A 16,867-nucleotide genomic window follows, 5' to 3' on the forward strand; every position below is an offset into this window, starting at 1 on the left:
TTTTATATCAATATTCTAATCAATATTTTCAAACAATGTAAGTTTCATAAGACTGTATATTAAAAACTATGTAAAAAAAGTATATTTAACAGGCTGCTACTCGTTCAAAAGAGTTAACACAACTACAAGCCAAGTATAATTTGAATACTTAATTATACTTTTAAGTATATCTCAATCAAAATATTGAGTTCAAGTACAGGCCAAATATTCTTGGACTTTTCTCTCAGTATAAGTCAAGTACACTGAAGTGTAATTTTAAGTATATTTTTGAGAAGTATATAAAATGTAGATTGAAAGTATACTTTCTTATTTTTAGTTTAAATGAAGAATACTAATAGAACAGTTGAATAAACTTCTTTTTCGTAAGGGATGTTCAACATGTTTGAAATGTACTTATGTTCTACAGCTTTGTTTCTTGAAGAGCCATTCTGTGGCCCCATAACTAGGTCAAAATGCAAAATAATTTAATCAGAATTTGCTTTTGTTATTATCCTCCTCTCTGAAGCAGACAGAACTAGAAAAATGGTTGCATGTCCCTCTCTGAATCATTACAAGCCACGGACCAATCATATGACCTATGGCGACTACCCTCTTTTTTTTATTTTATTTTTTTTCTTTTTTTTTACTTTTGTCAGCTCATTAAAGTTATTGATCATTAGGGGATGCTGGGAAAGGTGGGATGCAATTATGAGTCCAGGCAGTTTGTCAATTCCCCACAGTCTGGGTTGAGTCCCTAATAGGAACCTGCACACACACACACATACGCACTGTGGATATAGAGGGAAACACGACTGTGAGCACAATTTGGTTTATCAACACCTCAACCAGAAACTGGTGTCCACTGCCACTAAGACCAGAAGTATGTTCTATACCAGGACGCAAACACTGACACACTGTAACTCTGAAATGGCAGTGAACGTACTTAGCGTTTACATTATACTTCAGGCCATCTTTTTATTTCAACCCTCTCTTTAACTTCCTTCTAACTAGAAAGAACCATGTATGTATGAATCATGTATGTTGAAACTAGTATGTGCTGGATTTACATGAACGTTGTTTTTGTTTTTTACCTTTCAGAGAAGATGAACATGTTGTCTGCACTGATCGCCCCCTTCAAGTACGTGAGCCCAGCGGCCAATGGCACAGAAGACGAGGACACATTGAGTCAGTATGGTTTAAGCCATTTATTTGAACTAAATTTTAATTTCAGAAATGAATTTGCTCAATTTGCAAATGACCATTTAGATATATATATACACTTGAAGTGGTACTAGAAGAGTGGAAGATAGTCAGTGCTGAAAAACATTTCAGTCCTTTTTCTCACAATTTAGGCTTGCATCCATGTGTTGAAGTTTATTTTCACAGATGAATTTCATTTGGTTCCATCACAACACAGTTGGGGTGTGAAATAGAGGCTTAAATGTGTGATCAGACTTTCACACACTGAAATCTCATAACTGTCTGCGCTCCTGCATTACAAAACAGTTTCTCCTTTGCATTGTATATAGTGAGATGATTTGTACCCACTTAAGTAAGGACTCCAAGCCAATTTTGTGGGAGATTACAGAGCGATTTGCCAGATAATGCCCCATTTTAGAGGATTTGTCCTCAGATTTTTACAACGCTTATGTAAGGCAGGCTTTCTCGTATGGAATAGTTAGGAGCAGCTGCTTTAGGGAATGGTAATGAAATGTTTTAATATTAACTTGTATATGAAATGCCAGACTTTTCATCATGTCATGTGAGATTATGGCACAAAGCAGAATGAAGTAGAAGATGGTCTCTGTAGCAGTCGTTGTGTTTTTTGTTCTTTTTCTAAACTACCTTCTTGATAATATGTCATTTCTGCTTCCAACCTAGGCACCAGCAGTGCTGAGGTCAAGGAGAACCGTAACACGGGAAACCTGGAGGATTGCGCCATTGTTTCGTCAGACTGCCAATCACTCTTCCGGTCCGATTCGCCCAGGGACGGAGCATCCGGCCTCAAGCGAAAGCGGCCTTTGGAGGAGGACAATAACGGACATTTGCGCAAATTGCGTCTGTACTGCAAGAAACTGGCATGGTCCGATGCACCAAAGAATGCCCTAGTCCAGTTGAACGAGCTGAGACCGGGTCTACAGTACCGGATGGTCTCTCAGACAGGACCAGTGCACGCGCCCGTCTTTTCCATTGCCGTAGAAGTCAACGGACTCACGTTCGAGGGCACCGGCCCTACGAAGAAGAAGGCTAAGATGAAGGCAGCCGAAATGGCCCTGAAGTCATTCATCCAGTTTCCCAATGCCTCTCAAGCTCATTTGGCCATGGGCGGCCTGAGCAACCCCGCAGCCGACTTCACCTCGGACCAGGCCGATTTCCCAGACACGCTGTTCAAAGGCTTCGAGGCTGACGGCTGCCGCTCTGCCGAGAGCGAGTTGCTGTCTAGCGCCCTCCGTTTGCGCCACACGTTGGACTTGATGGTTGTACAGGCCAGGCAAGGAGATCCCTGCCTCACCCCACCCCCGGTTCCCATGCCCCAACCCAGCCCCGTCGTCCTGCTCAATGACATGCGGCCCGGCTTGCGATACGCCTGCCTGTCGGAGCGTGCCCAGGGCAAACGGGCACACCGCAGCTTCGTCATGGCCGTTCGAGTGGACGGCTTGATATTCGAGGGCTCGGGTCGCAGTAAGAAGCAAGCAAAGAGGCAAGCGGCTCTGTGTGCCCTGCAGGCGCTCTTCAACTTCAGGCTGGCACCTGAGGCGAGAGCGGGACACCGGCCCAGTAGGATCAAATGCCCTCATTTGCCCCAGGTGAGTGTGCCAGTCCAGCCGCTGGCAAGCCACCCGTTCCATACGGCGGGCCTTAATAACCAAAGCAGCAGGAATGCTGGGATACAGAACAGCCAGCCAAGACTTAATTAAGAGGGAGGAGATAATGTTTGGGGAGGCATGGGGCAGTGCAGATGGATTATGGGGGAGAGGTTAGGCTATATCGCAGAGCAAAAGGTGGAAGCGTTTTATGTTAGCACACAGGCTTTAACATTTACTTTGGGCAGGACAGGATGGCATATCTAGTGTAAACACACACACATGTGTGTACTTAGGACAGCAAAAGGGCCAGAGGTAAACAGAATCTATTCACAGATCTATTCAGACGGAAAAAGGATGTAAATGAGGCAAATTATCATTCGGGAACCTCTGACTCCAGAGAGAATGTCGATGCGCCAACAAATGAGTTTTCTTTCTTTTCTTTTTTACTTTCCATGTGTTTATAGAGCTAAATTGCAAAAGTATTGTTATTTTGCACAATCTCTAGTTTCCTCATGTATGACATGGCAGTGTCTATAAACATTAATTCAATCTGTTGCCCAAAGGAGATTGAAAAAAGCACAGAGCAAATCGACAAACAATCCTCAGACCCATTCTTCTGTTATTTAGTCAAATATGTAAATAGCAATCAGACTAGGGAAATAGTGGGGGTTTTTTCATAGAGAACTCAAAAATGTGTTTTTGATCCCTTGTGGGTCCAGATTGAGTCAAAACTGAATCAACTTATATGCTGTTTTATCCATTTTAAATTTGAATTACATGATACTATATATATATATATATATATATATAGCTGTCCCTGCCGTTTTCTGAAAGCAACTCCCATCCCTGATTTACAGGGATTTTACCATATAGTTTTTCAGAATTGCTCACAAATGTATGCTGTTAATCAGTTTATTGTGTGGTGTTTGTAACTTTTTTTTTTCCTCCTCAAGTATGTGCATGTATGTGTGTATGTCTGCATCAGCTCTTATTTGTGTGTATGTGTGTGTGTGTTTCTTGCGCTGTATTAGTATTCTGCCCCCTTCCTGCACAGAGCCGACAGGGAGAATGTTGTCTTTCCTCTCCTACTACAGCAGCCAAACAACCTGCACATGTTTGCCGGAGAGAAACTTCTCCTTTCTCCTGCTCTCTACGCTCTTTAAAAGGATTTATAAGAGGATTTGCCTCACTAGTTTAGTTCCAGAAATGCACTTCCTTGTGGAAATTCTTAAAAGTCAGACTACAGCGTTTGCTATTGAGTCTCTTAGAAATGATGACGGAAACGTGCACATGAAATTAAAAATGTTCCTCCTTTTCCATCACAAAATCATCCAGCATCATCTGGCCAGTGGAGCATTAATTTGTGCATGTGTGTTTGAGCTTGTATGACGGTTTCTCAGTAGTGTGGAGATCTGAGGGTTGGATGGCGCTCAAACCTCTGCCTGTAGGGTGTCTCGCTGTGCCGCAGGGCCCTGCTGATAGCAACCGCTGCCAGCTCTGCCGCTGTCACACTGCTCTCAAGACCACAGATTTTTCTCTTTCTTTCTGAAGCAACTGTGGCTTTCTTTAACAACATTCATTGCAGCAACTAGTAGCAGCAGCTTTTCTATAACGAGTATAGAAGTATCATATTTTTGCCTATAAATTGTCTTCTGAATTTTTTTTATTTAATTTTCAGCTTATATATATATATACAGTGAGGAAAATAAGTATTTGAACACCCTGCTATTATGCAAGTTCTCCCACTTAGAAATCATGGAGGGGTCTGAAATTGTCATCGTAGGTGCATGTCCACTGTGAGAGACATAATCCAGAAATCACAATGTATGATTTTTTAACTCTTTAACTAGGGGTGCCTGATCCAGAGGCACTTCAGCAATGAGGATTTGGAAGAAAAAAAAAATGTAATCAAATATGAGATGAATAATTTGTTAAAATGGATTCCTTTAAGGCTGCAATGAAACAAATAATCTTGGAAGAGAGAAAGAGTGACAGAGCGAGAGTGAGATAAGGGTCACCTTTGGTGTGGAATAGAAGGTCAGGGAGACTCCGGTGGGCGGCAGGCGTTTCTGGCACAGATGGAATATTTTGCAGGAATGGCCGGCCGTAGCAGTGTGATGCCCCAGGCAAATATGAACAATAACTTGCAGGCTACCCTTCTCCACCACATCTTAAATGAAAAATTGAACCATCATCCAGGCTGCATGCCTTGTTGCCCACATCCCTATGCCTCTTCACATCTCTAAATAATGACACACTCACACACATGCACACACACACACTCCCTGCAGGGATTTACCTGCGTGCTCTGTGAAAGTCAATATAACATTGAAGCAGTAATATGAGAGCCAGGTACGAAGCAAGACTTAAGTCACCTCAAAAATATCCATCACAGATATCCATCACATGGGATCACAGTCCGCCAGTGTTTTTCAAAACTTCATTCCCAGCTAAAAGGACGCATAGAAAATTTGCGAAACCGTGCCCTGCGCGTACCTTCTCACCTGAACACTTTGTCTGCATGTCACCAGTTTCACGTTTTTATCAAGATTCCTCTGTTCTCAGAAGTATATGAATGCATCAGGAGTCTGCCCATGTTATGAGGTAGAATGATTGCAGTGCATGGTTAGGTTGATTGGCCACTTAATCTCTCAGCGCAGTCACAAATATCTGCAGCGTTGCCAAGTCAACACACACACCCTGCTAAGACAGGAAAAAGCCTGAGTCTGAGCAGCCGGTCATGCAGGTCCTGACCGTGTCACTAGTATAGTTAACCAGAGTATTTGACTGAAGAAATGACCTCAGCATGCTGCTAAATATCAACCACTGCCTAATCATGAGGTTTGACTTCCAGTCATGTGCTTGAATTCTGCAGCAAGTATTTAAAAGTGAAAGGTTATAGAGATTGATCTCACAGAGGGTGTGAACGGACAGGGATGTAAAAAGGCAGGGTCGGGAAAAAGATGGGGATCGTAAAAGGTGGAGTGAGATAGGTGAGGGTGTGTGATAGAGGAACAGAAAAGGGTGGGAGTGTTAAACGGCAGGGTCTTGAAAGGGAGGGGAAATATTGAATGTATGAGTTCTGAGTATGAGCAATGAGTTCAGAAAGGGGAAGGCAGAGTTTAAGAATGTGGTCTGAAGAAGGGAAAGTCAGAAGAAGAGGAGTTTAAAAGCGGGGTCAGAATGAGGAGGAGTGTTAAAGAGTGGGTTCGTAGTTGGGGGAGTGACAAAGGGTGGGATCAGAATCAGGGGGCGTTTAATGGCTCGTTTCCACTGAGCGGTACGGTACGGTACAGTACAGTACGGTACGCAATTATTTCCGTTTCCACTGTCAAAAGTTGAAGTTGACAGTTGAATGGTACCAAAATGCCGAACCGTACCGTACCACTTTTTTGGTACCACTTTTACCCATACCACTTTTTTGGCCCTTCGTTGGGGTACCTAGCACAGTGGTACGGTACTAAAGGGCGGAGCTAGACTCACTGCAGAACGTTGATTGGCTGACAGGGTATCGTCACTTGTGCGTGCTACAAGGGGCATGACAACATAAGAGGCGCCATTTTTTTAATATACAGTTGAAATACAATACTACTGTTATTGTCACGAAATTTAGTTTAAGAGAATGTAGTTGTTTAAAGCTCAAATCTGTGGTTTATTTATAAAGATGTATGAAAATTTGATCCAGGTTGTGAGATCACAAGCGATCACCGGGCACTCGGCGCTCATGTACACCGCCTGGAACAGCCTTTCCTCGGCTAGTCCTTCTGACGTTTGCTGCTGACTCTGACGTCTCTGTAGTGGTTAAACGTGATATAATTCGTGTTGTGTAGATCTAATGGGCGATCTTTGGTCTCGTGAATCTATAATTTGTTCCCTGGCCAATCGTTTTGGCTGAGGGCTAAGTGAAATTTCATAACTTTATACTTAGGCTATTTAACTTTACCGTTGTGACGTTAGAGAGTTGCCTGAGTTACGCGTTGCCTAAACCACATTTGTGTGGCTATAATGTTTAAGATTTCTTTAAATGAAAACAAAAAGAGGCAGTGTTGGTGTTTTATAACATATTTTGCTTTATTGTTGCCTAAAATGTACATACAGAGATAATCAGAGTAGCAGAGCGAGCTGAGTGACTCTTTCAAGAATGTGCTGTTCCATTAGCAGAATTACCGGACTCGCATCCCGAGTCGGACTTGGCTAGTCCGAACTTTGCGTACTTGGTATTGAGAAATGCCTAATGTCGGCGCTTGTCGTCTTGTGACAAACATGCCGAGAAGCAAGAACAAGATCTACTGTATGTCATCCATTGTTGTTTACTATGTCACTTTCTTCTTCACGCGAAAAAGACGTCGATCGCTTCTTTCCGGCATAGGCTACACCACGCCTATCAAGTAAGGGTTGGCGGTGGAAACGCAAGCCGGATCAGGGTTTACCGTCCCACATCGTACTATACTGTACCGTACCATACCGCTCAGTGGAAACGAGCCATAAGAGCTGGGTCAAAATGATAGGGAATGTGTTAAAGGGCGGAGTCAGAATGAGAGGGAGTGTTAAAGAGTGGGTTTCAGAATGAGGGAGAAGGTGTGTTCGACTTGAAGCGGCGCTGCGTAGACTGATCAGTGTGTGACATCAGTACCACGAGAGCGATTCGAAAGCATGCAGAACCTGGGGGAGTGTTAAAGAGAAGGGTAAGAATGAAGTGGACTGTTAACGCAGGGTATGTGATTTGTTCCAGAAACATTTTTTGTAGTGCTGGCTGAAAGTCATCCTGATAGCAATCACTAAGTTAAGTGGTCTAAATGTGTTTATATGTATATATATCATCTGTGTCTGTGGAAGGCGTAGAACCATAAAATGTTCGTCCAATCATTGAATTCGGTCCGAATACAATGATACGATGTTCTACCTACCTGTCTATGTATGTATTTCCACGAAACATCATACATCTTCAGCGCGTTTCATGCTATGCAGAGTTAGACAGACGTCAGTCACCGAGCACCACAAATGAAACAACAGCCACCTCTTCATGTCATAACCATAATTATGAGTTGGAAACCATTGACGTTATACTCAGAGCATGACTCGATTTTATGCATTTCAATGTCAACACTATCAATGGCGAAATGAATCTGCAGCAGTCAGGTGGTACAGGTCAGAGCTCTTTAAGTTGTTTATGTTCATTATTATTGTAATATGTGCTTTGAGACATGAGGTAGTTTAACGCCGTCTCTCGTGAGGCTTTTGTTTGCTCCCTGCTGTACGTGTTCAGGTGTAGGGAGGGTGGGATCTTATGCTTTCAAAGCTAACTTGCTATTGCTAGCCTTTCCTAAAAATGCCTACCCTACTTTTAATGTCAGTGTTTATCTGTTCTTTGTATGTTTGGGTGGGTTTGCACTAGTTTAGTTCAGTGTCCTATGTTTTCAATTAGTTACATTGGTTATTCATTGTTTGATTAAGTTGCACACCTGTTGTTCTTTTGTTGATTAGTTTGTTCTTTGTATTAATGCTCTGCGTTTTCTTCAGTCCATTGTCAGTTCTCATCATGTGTATAGCGTTTGTTTTGTTTCCTAATGTTCTGAGTGTTTTGAGTTTTGTTAGATAAGGATACACATTGCTGCGAATTGATCCTCTCTCTCCTTTATTGCAACCAGTTACAGTTAAAGGTTGGGTTCAGAGATGGAGAGAGGTTTTACCATCAGTAAGGGAAGCGTTGTGTTGGGCAGAGCCAGCTGGGGGAGTGTTAAAGGATGTCAGAAAGTCAGAAAGGAGAAACGATCAGGGTGGAATGATAGAGGGAATTGAAGTGTTACATGGAAATAATGGAAGGAAAATAACATTCAAGAGAATATGAGATGAGCAAACTGAGATGGCCAGGTTCAATTTACTTAATATGCTCAACATCACTGGCAGGTCTTTTTTTTAGCGTGGGAATTGAGACTGTAAAAACAAACAAGATTACATTAGCCAATATGCCTTTCTCTGTTATTGCATAGTTACATACCAAAAATAATATACAAAACAATAACATCTAAACAGAAGAAAATCTATGATTGTTAAGTCGCTCTATATTTTGTCTGGTACGTTTCTCATGCCTTTGAGATTTCTCATTGAGAAACGACAACATGTAGGTGTCTCGCTTTCTGCTCCAGTGAATTATGCTGCTCTTTTGATATATGGATGCAGAAAGTATGCATGGACTTTGACTAATCTAGCATGGTAATTTCCCCAGCAGAGTGAATTAAGACTGTTTTCATACACGTGAAGGTGACCTTGTCCACCAGCCTGCCATTTGGTGATTATTTTGTCCCTGTCTTCCTCTCTTCCTCTCTTCCTCTCTTCCTCTCTCCCTCTCTCCCTCTCTCTCCCTCTCTCTCTCTCCCTCTCTCTCTCTCTCTCCCTCTCTCCCTCTCTCCCTCTCTCTCTCTCTCTCTCTCTCTCTCTCTCTCTCTCTGTTTTTAACCCTCTGACTTAATCACACCAGATATAAACAACCCTCCAGCAGCCGTGAAGCAAAAATCATTAATTAAGACTGCCACAAAAAATTAGAGATGGCAGGATGGTAAGAGAGTGAGAGAGAATACAGATTGCAAAGTGTGAAACAGAAATTATGAGCATAATTGATTAACATTATCAGCGTCGACTAGAGGATCTCCACATCACAGACATTGTTTATTTCTTTATATATATTATTAAGAAAGAAAATAAAGAATATTGTTTCAATATATCACCAACATTAGTCTCAAAATATTTTAGATCATTTACTGTGTATTAAGGTCATCAACATTTGCTCAGCCTGCTAGCTAACAATAACAATGAAAAGTGTAGCCAAATTATTGAAAACTTTCTGTTTTTTACTGCTTTATATCATGGCCACATATTACAACCTCAGGTGTTCATTAATCTGTCTCCAATTATTCCCTAAATCATTCTTACAAATTTGGTAATTGCATCTGTTCATTATTTGAGAAGTGATTGGCGGAGCGCTCACACAAACCGAGCGATGTACTGTATTGATAGCATCACAGAGCTGTAGTGTTTTCACTCTACAAGAAAACAACCTGCAAATGTCTCTCGTAGATGTCTCTACTACAACATTAAACTGGCTTAAATCACATCAGCTTTAAGTGCAATCTCCTGTTTGCTTGTTTTTCTATGATAATGTTTTGAAATATAATAGGAGCACTTTACCTCCCAAAAGGATATCATCATCACAAACTTATCTTATCCCTTTGCAAAAAGATGTTGGGTTTTCGTGTTTTATGTAGACTTTCCATAGACATTATGATTTTTATACTGTACAAACTGTATATTCTATCCTCTTACACTAACCCTACCTCTAAACCTGTAGATCACAGAAAACTTTCTGCATTTTTAGATTATGATTTATAAACTGTTTTCCCAGCCCGGTCTCACCCCAAAACGTCACATACTGACGCGTCTTGACCAAACGGCAATATACGATGAAAAGGGTACCCCTAAAACGTTCATATGAGACGAAGACATAAGCGCACCAGCAGCGCCTCTTAGCGGTACCCTAACGCATACCTAAACCTACCCATAACCCGAATAGTCACATACAGACGTTTTAGGGGTACCCTTTTCGTCGTATATTGCCGTTTGGTCAAGACGCGTCAGTATGTGACGTTTGGGGGTGAGACTGTGTTGGTTTTCCTCATGGTGACCGAGGATTTCAGATATTGCCACCTTTGTGGGGACATTTTGTCCCTATAATGTAGGATTTACCAAGACACACACACATAAACGCACACATGCATGCCTATCCCATGACTTTTTTCCCCCTTGAGTTTCCACTTTTTTGTGATGAGAACTATTAGATATGCTAGACACACTATTATCTGGTATAAAAACTAAAATAGGTATTTCAAATACATCAAATGTCTGAATACCCTCTAACAATGGTGATTTTGGCCCTTTCCAATTCAGAGGTCATGAACTTCTTGACTGTATTTTACAATTAAAATCATACAAGGAGGTGAATACAATTATTTTTAAATTCATTTAATTACCAAAAACGCATTCAGCTGTACCCTACATTTTACGGGAACCCCTTTTACCAATTGTTTTTCCCCAAAAAACATTTACATTATTTGGAAACTTTCTGCAGCATGACAGGAAGATAAGTCAATAATGTCAACATTTTCTCAATTTCTCTAAATATTGTAGTGTCAAAGTGAAGAACAAATAAAGTTATTGAGTCCCAAAAGAAAGATTCAATTCTGATCTGCCTGAAACAACTTGACATTAATTTCATTCTCACTTTTGTAACATATCTATGCAGGTACGAAACAAATTTGCATAATGGCAGCCTATGGTCTTCATTCACTGCTCACGAACAACGTCTGCTTTGACCCTCAAACACTGTAGCTGGATCATGTTGTGTACATGTCGAGAAGACGCTGTTTTCTGCACTGCAAAAGCAAATTCTCTTTGTAAACACTTCCAAAGGATGAGAATGTGAAGAGTCAGTGGTTAAACGGTTGTGTTCCCGTCATTTTACTGACGACTGTTTTTCAAATCTCAGAGAGGTTATTGCGAATGATTTGAAAACGTCCTGAGAAAAGTCCTGTTTAAGTTGTTCATGCGATGGAGGTTCGGGTTGATCAACTAGTTCTTCCAATGTTTCATCATCAGACTCACGCTAAAATTGATATGGTAAAATCGACATCATCATGTATACATAATTGAGGATTGAGGAAGCCTCCAGAGCTGAAATCCAGATATTGTAATGATATTGTAATCACAATAGACTGAGCCATCTGACCAATCAGAGCAGAGCAGGCTCTCAGAAAGGAGATATCGGTTCCTTTATCAAACCGTTTCAGACACTGAGAAAAGAACTAATGCTGCAATCTATATTATGAAAAAATGAAAGTGTTTTTTGACCTTGGATGCATGTAAATCTATTGTAGGACACCTCCAAAACAAAATTAGGGAGCTTTAAAATAGCATAATGGAGGCACTTTAAGTAGTGTTAAAAACTGTTAAAGGTCATATAAAATGAATGGAATATTAAACAGTTTATATAATAATTAATTTGACCTGCTGATGCTTTCATTGCCACATAGAAAAGCCCTGAGTCTGAAGGTCTGTTGCTGAGGCTGGAGTCTGACTCCGCTCAACTGCCTCCCTCTTCCCCTGTAATCATCCGGATTGATGGCAGTCTTAAATCCACACACACAAATACTCATCATCTCCTACACCTGACGGTCTCCTGTGATCAGCGCATGCTCATAATCACCTCCAAATGATATGCTCACACTTCATTAAAAGCATAATCAAGTTCATTACTGTGCCATAGACACTCAGCTAGCAAACAGGCTCCGATAAATCACAGACAGTGTTTGTATGTGTGTGTGTGTGTGTGTGTGTATGTGTGTATGTGTGTGTGTGTGTGTGTGTATGCGTGCGTGCGTGCGTGTGTGTGTGGGGGGGGGGAGGTTATCTCACTGAACCAGGTGGAAGAGAAGAGACCAGAGGAACCTATCCGAACACCTAGTTAGACTGTGTATGTACATGTAGACGGCTTCTAGTTACTCCTATCCTTTTACAGTACACACATTAGCCTCCACAGAGACTGGATTCCCATCTCGCCAGCTGTCCCGTGAGAAATCAACCCCAGTGCTTTCAGTGTGTATCCCTCACTAACCTCAAGCCTTTTTGTTTTGAACAAAACTGACTTTATAGTGTTTAAAAAAAAAATATATATATATATATATGAAAACCACTCATTAACCGTAACATAAACCCATGAGCAATGAGAGGTCATGCATTTCTTTTTTGACCAGGGTTAAGTGGTGGTGTTGAAGCAGAAATTTGCATTGATTGGCTGATTGACTTTGTAAAATGGCACTGATGTTTAATAAATAATTAAATGTACTAATGCATACATTAATATAATTCTTTAGCCTAACTGTAGGCTACTGTAACCACAATAAGCCGATGAATTTCAAACTCAATTGGTTGTGCTCATGGAGCACCGCACACGACATACGGACAAAAATATCATGGCCATGTATTAAGAATGAATTCCCACGAAGTAAGAATTTGTTGTCTTGTTTTATAATATCATGACCATGATTGATTCATTTGCTCCCTTGTTTTGATTTAATTAAAACAAGAGAATGAATTATTACAATGTGGCCACGATTTAGTAAATTGAGGGAACAAATTATTTTATTGTGCGCACAATTTGCTTAAAATGAGGGAACAAATTAGTAAAACTTGCTGACATATTAGTTAGTCGTGGACTTAATATACAATTTTTTTTCCCTGCTTGACGTGTGGGGCTCCGTACACGGGTGTACATATGCCGGCTATTTCACAACCGCTTCGATTGTGGCTCATCCAATCAGATTTTGAACAGTTGAAATGCTGTTAAAAGTGGATCAGACCGAGCACCACAACACACTTGTAGCCAATCTGCATTAAGGGGGCGTGTCCTTTCATGATAGGGGAGGAGAGAGAGTGAGCCAATCAGCAGTAGGGGGTGTGTCCACTCATGATGGGGGAGGAGAGAGAGTGAGCCAATCAGCAGTAGGGAGTGTGTCCACTCATGATGGGGGAGGAGAGAGAGTGAGCCAATCAGCAGGTAGGGAGTGTGAGCCAATCAGTGGTAGGGGGTGTGTCCATTCGTGATAGGGGAGGAGAGAGAGTGAGCCAATCAGCGGTAGGGGGTGTGTCCATTCATGATAGGGGAGGAGAGAGAGTGAGCCAATCAGTGGTAGGGGGTGTGTCCACTCATGATGGGGGAGGAAAGAGAGTGAGCCAATCAGTGGTAGGGGGTGTGTCCATTCGTGATAGGGGAGGAGAGAGAGTGAGCCAATCAGCGGTAGGGGGTGTGTCCATTCATGATAGGGGAGGAGAGAGAGTGAGCCAATCAGTGGTAGGGGGTGTGTCCACTCATGATGGGGGAGGAAAGAGAGTGACCAAGAGGGAGATTTGAAGTAAGACTGTAGAAAGGGAGATGGCTGAGAGACATTACAAAAGAGAAAAGTTCAGAGGAATATCACTGGAAAAAGAAGGATCCTTTTTGGATCCACGTTATATTAGAAAAGCTTTCCAGCTCTGGAGACCTGAAAATGGACGTCGAGGTTGCGTGTTTCTGTTACATTGGTTTTGCCATGTTTCACAGAACCAAGATATGCTGTTGTTGTAATGTTAGCTGTAGTTACAGGAGTTTTGAGTGTCATTGTTTGTTTGGAGCTGGTGTGCTGCTGGCGACTAACAATCAACTCTTGCTTGTATCTTGTGTACTGTATGTTCATTTATTGTTCTTCCTTGTCATTCGTTGTCATCTTCTTTATTTTTCACAAAGCATTGCTTCACTTCAGCTATTAGTAAAAGACATACACTCTTGCATTGCATGTTCATGCATTTTGGGGCAGAGCAATTAAGGGCGCTGTTATTTAGCCAAGTAAGACATGTTCCTGGATCAATATCTATTGTTGATCCTGGAACAACATTCCTGTCCACAACCCTATCCCTACCCCTACACATAATTGATCCCTAAAATAAATGATGAAATCCATGCACCCATACACACCTAGCATGAGATATGCATTCATTAAACAACCATGAGGATCACATTAAAACAAATGGCCGCTGTTTTCACACATGCCTATTTCATCATACACACACACACATGCCTTTAGGCTCTGGCCTAGCACAGCACTGCAAGCGCGAGTGCTGTTTGTCTACAGGCTAGAACTGATCACCCATAGACACATGAGGAATGAGCAGGTAAAAAGAAATGGACCTAAAGACAGGACGAGAGAGGGGGTTGGAACTAAAAGACCTTCAGGATTAATTAGGCGTCAGATTGGTTGCGGGGCATGGGCATGCAGAATGTCCTCTCGGCCTGCTGGGTCATAATTCAGCGCGCGCAAGGCTCGTGTTTAGTCATTTCTCTGGTATTTTTGTTGCATTTTGCAACACTTTTTTTTTCATTTTTTTTTTTTTTTCCTCTTTATTGTGTTTTTTGCAGCTTGTTGATATACCACACTGCGTTCTTCAACACAGCATGAAAAATGGCACAAGTCTTGGGCTCATAATTGACTGTTTCTTCAAGTTTTCGCTCTGCTGTGCCACTGTGCCAGACTGCTGGCCGTCGCACTGTATTCGGAACAGATGCAAATGATTGTGCATTAACTTGCTGCTGAATTCAGGTCCCATAAGAGCCTTTGACCTCATTCAGTTGTATTTTTAGTTGTGTTCGCCATCTATCTTCTGCATAGTGACATGAGCAGCATATCAAAGATGTCAGAGATGATGCAAAAACAGGAGAGGATTAGTGGGTCACCTTTCAACCTTTCACATTATGTCATTTCCTGAGGCACAGGAAGTGCTCGTCTATGAATACCAATTGGTAATTCAAGATGAATCGGCTGTTATGGGCTTAATCTTCATTCCTGACCAAGAATGCTTGCACTCACTTTAAGAGAACATTGTGATATTCAGAGCATGGCTGATATGACTCACAGAGCATCTCTTCCATTTGAATTCATTAATTGTTTAAGGAAGATGGGCAGTTACTGGTATAATGACTCACTCTTTAAACTTTTGTAAGAATTTTATAAGGGATAGTTCACCCAAAAAAAAAAAAAACCTAATGCTTTTACTCACTCTCATGTCGTTCCAAATCCATTTGATTTTCTTTCTTCTGTGGGACTGAAAAGAGAAATTAGAAGAAAGGAAAAAAAAATCAGCTTTCACTGAACATTTTTCTTGTTTAACAGTTAAAATAAAGATTTAGAACAAAGTCATTTACTTGAAAGCAAAATAGATACTACTTGTTGTCTGAGAATATATTTTTAATTTTATTTTTTGCTCTAATGTACCAGCAAAAAAGTATTATTTAAAACAAAAATTACTGAGGTATGCTTAAGGTAAGAATAAAATTAAATCAAGATTTTGGTATAGTAATTGTATAGTATTTTCTTGCATAGTAATATTAATTTTATTATATTAATTTTACTAATATATAAAGTAAATAATTAATCAAATATGGCCACAAATTTATATGTCATGGGAACAAATTCTCATTGCATGGACCAATTTTCTACCAATTTTTTGCTGAAAAAAAAAAAAAAGATTTGTTGTCATGTCCCATTTAACTTGGAATATAGTTGTATATAAAAGTATATAGTTGTCACATTGATTAGTGTTTTATTGTTCTCTTTTTCTTTATCCTTTTAGATAAATTCTTCTTCAGAATATTTCCTTTAGTTTTCCACAGAAAAAAGTCATATGGGTTTGAAACGACCCATAAACTTCACCGCTGAACTTACCTAAGAAGCAGTGCTGCTTTTTAGACCACTGTGTAAAGTCATCTGTGCTTTTTCATTCTATAAATACATTTATAATAACTGTCAAACTATTTTAGCCTGCATCCTTTTGAGCCCTTTTTGCCTTTCAAACAACTTTATGACATGTACAGTGTAGCATTTGCGGTAATCTGGTTTGCCTCGCCACCTCAACATGAACAGGAAAATTCCATTTCCTGCATTTCTAAATCAGAGCTTCCCTGTCACTCAGTATATGCAGCACTGACATTCTCAAAGCTCACCTCTGCTAATGGAGATCACACTAGTGTACGTACCCCCACACGGACAGATAAATTAATAATGACAGCGCGCTTTTAGTCTCCGAGAGCTTCTTTCAGCTCCCTCTGCTGGGATACTTATGAAATGGCTCACAGAGCTACAAGACCATTAAGATATTTTGGATGTGGACATCTCTCCCTGTGCATGCCTCGGTGACTGCCATGTCAAATTAGGACTTTTCGATTTTTATACAGTGCCTCTAATGACAGTCTTAAGTGTCAGAGCACGGTTTGGAGGCCGATACACTGTCTGCAAAAGAATTCCCTGTTCTTCTTCCTCGATCACACACACACGGAGCCATTAACCAGAACTGTAAAACATTCGTTAGAAGCAGAACTCTCTCCCGGAGAGAGCTGGAGGGTGGGTTAGTGAGGTCTGACCTTAGCAGTTAGCTTTACACGTCGACTCCAATCACAGGTGAAGCCGTTGGGACTGCGGATCAGAGCTGTAAATCAAAGCATC

At 41.0% G+C, this 16,867-nt stretch overlaps 1 protein-coding gene across 3 annotated transcripts in view; it reads left to right on the plus strand.

The window, feature by feature from the left end:
• adarb2 (adenosine deaminase RNA specific B2 (inactive)) overlaps window positions 1-16,867 on the plus strand; it is a 187,881-nt gene that overhangs the window by 118,988 nt on the left and 52,026 nt on the right. For 2 of the 3 annotated variants that reach the window (XM_079863438.1, XM_079863439.1), the window contains 2 exons: window positions 1,078-1,164; window positions 1,861-2,786. In XM_079863438.1, coding sequence (XP_079719564.1) covers window positions 1,078-1,164; window positions 1,861-2,786 — 1,013 coding nt within the window. The remainder of the gene's footprint in view (window positions 1-1,077; window positions 1,165-1,860; window positions 2,787-16,867) is intronic. The other variant, XM_079863440.1, reaches the window with a different exon arrangement.

The sequence above is a fragment of the Squalius cephalus genome (genome assembly GCF_949319135.1).
Source record: "Squalius cephalus genome assembly, chromosome: 25".
Taxonomy (NCBI): Eukaryota; Metazoa; Chordata; class Actinopteri; order Cypriniformes; family Leuciscidae; genus Squalius; species Squalius cephalus.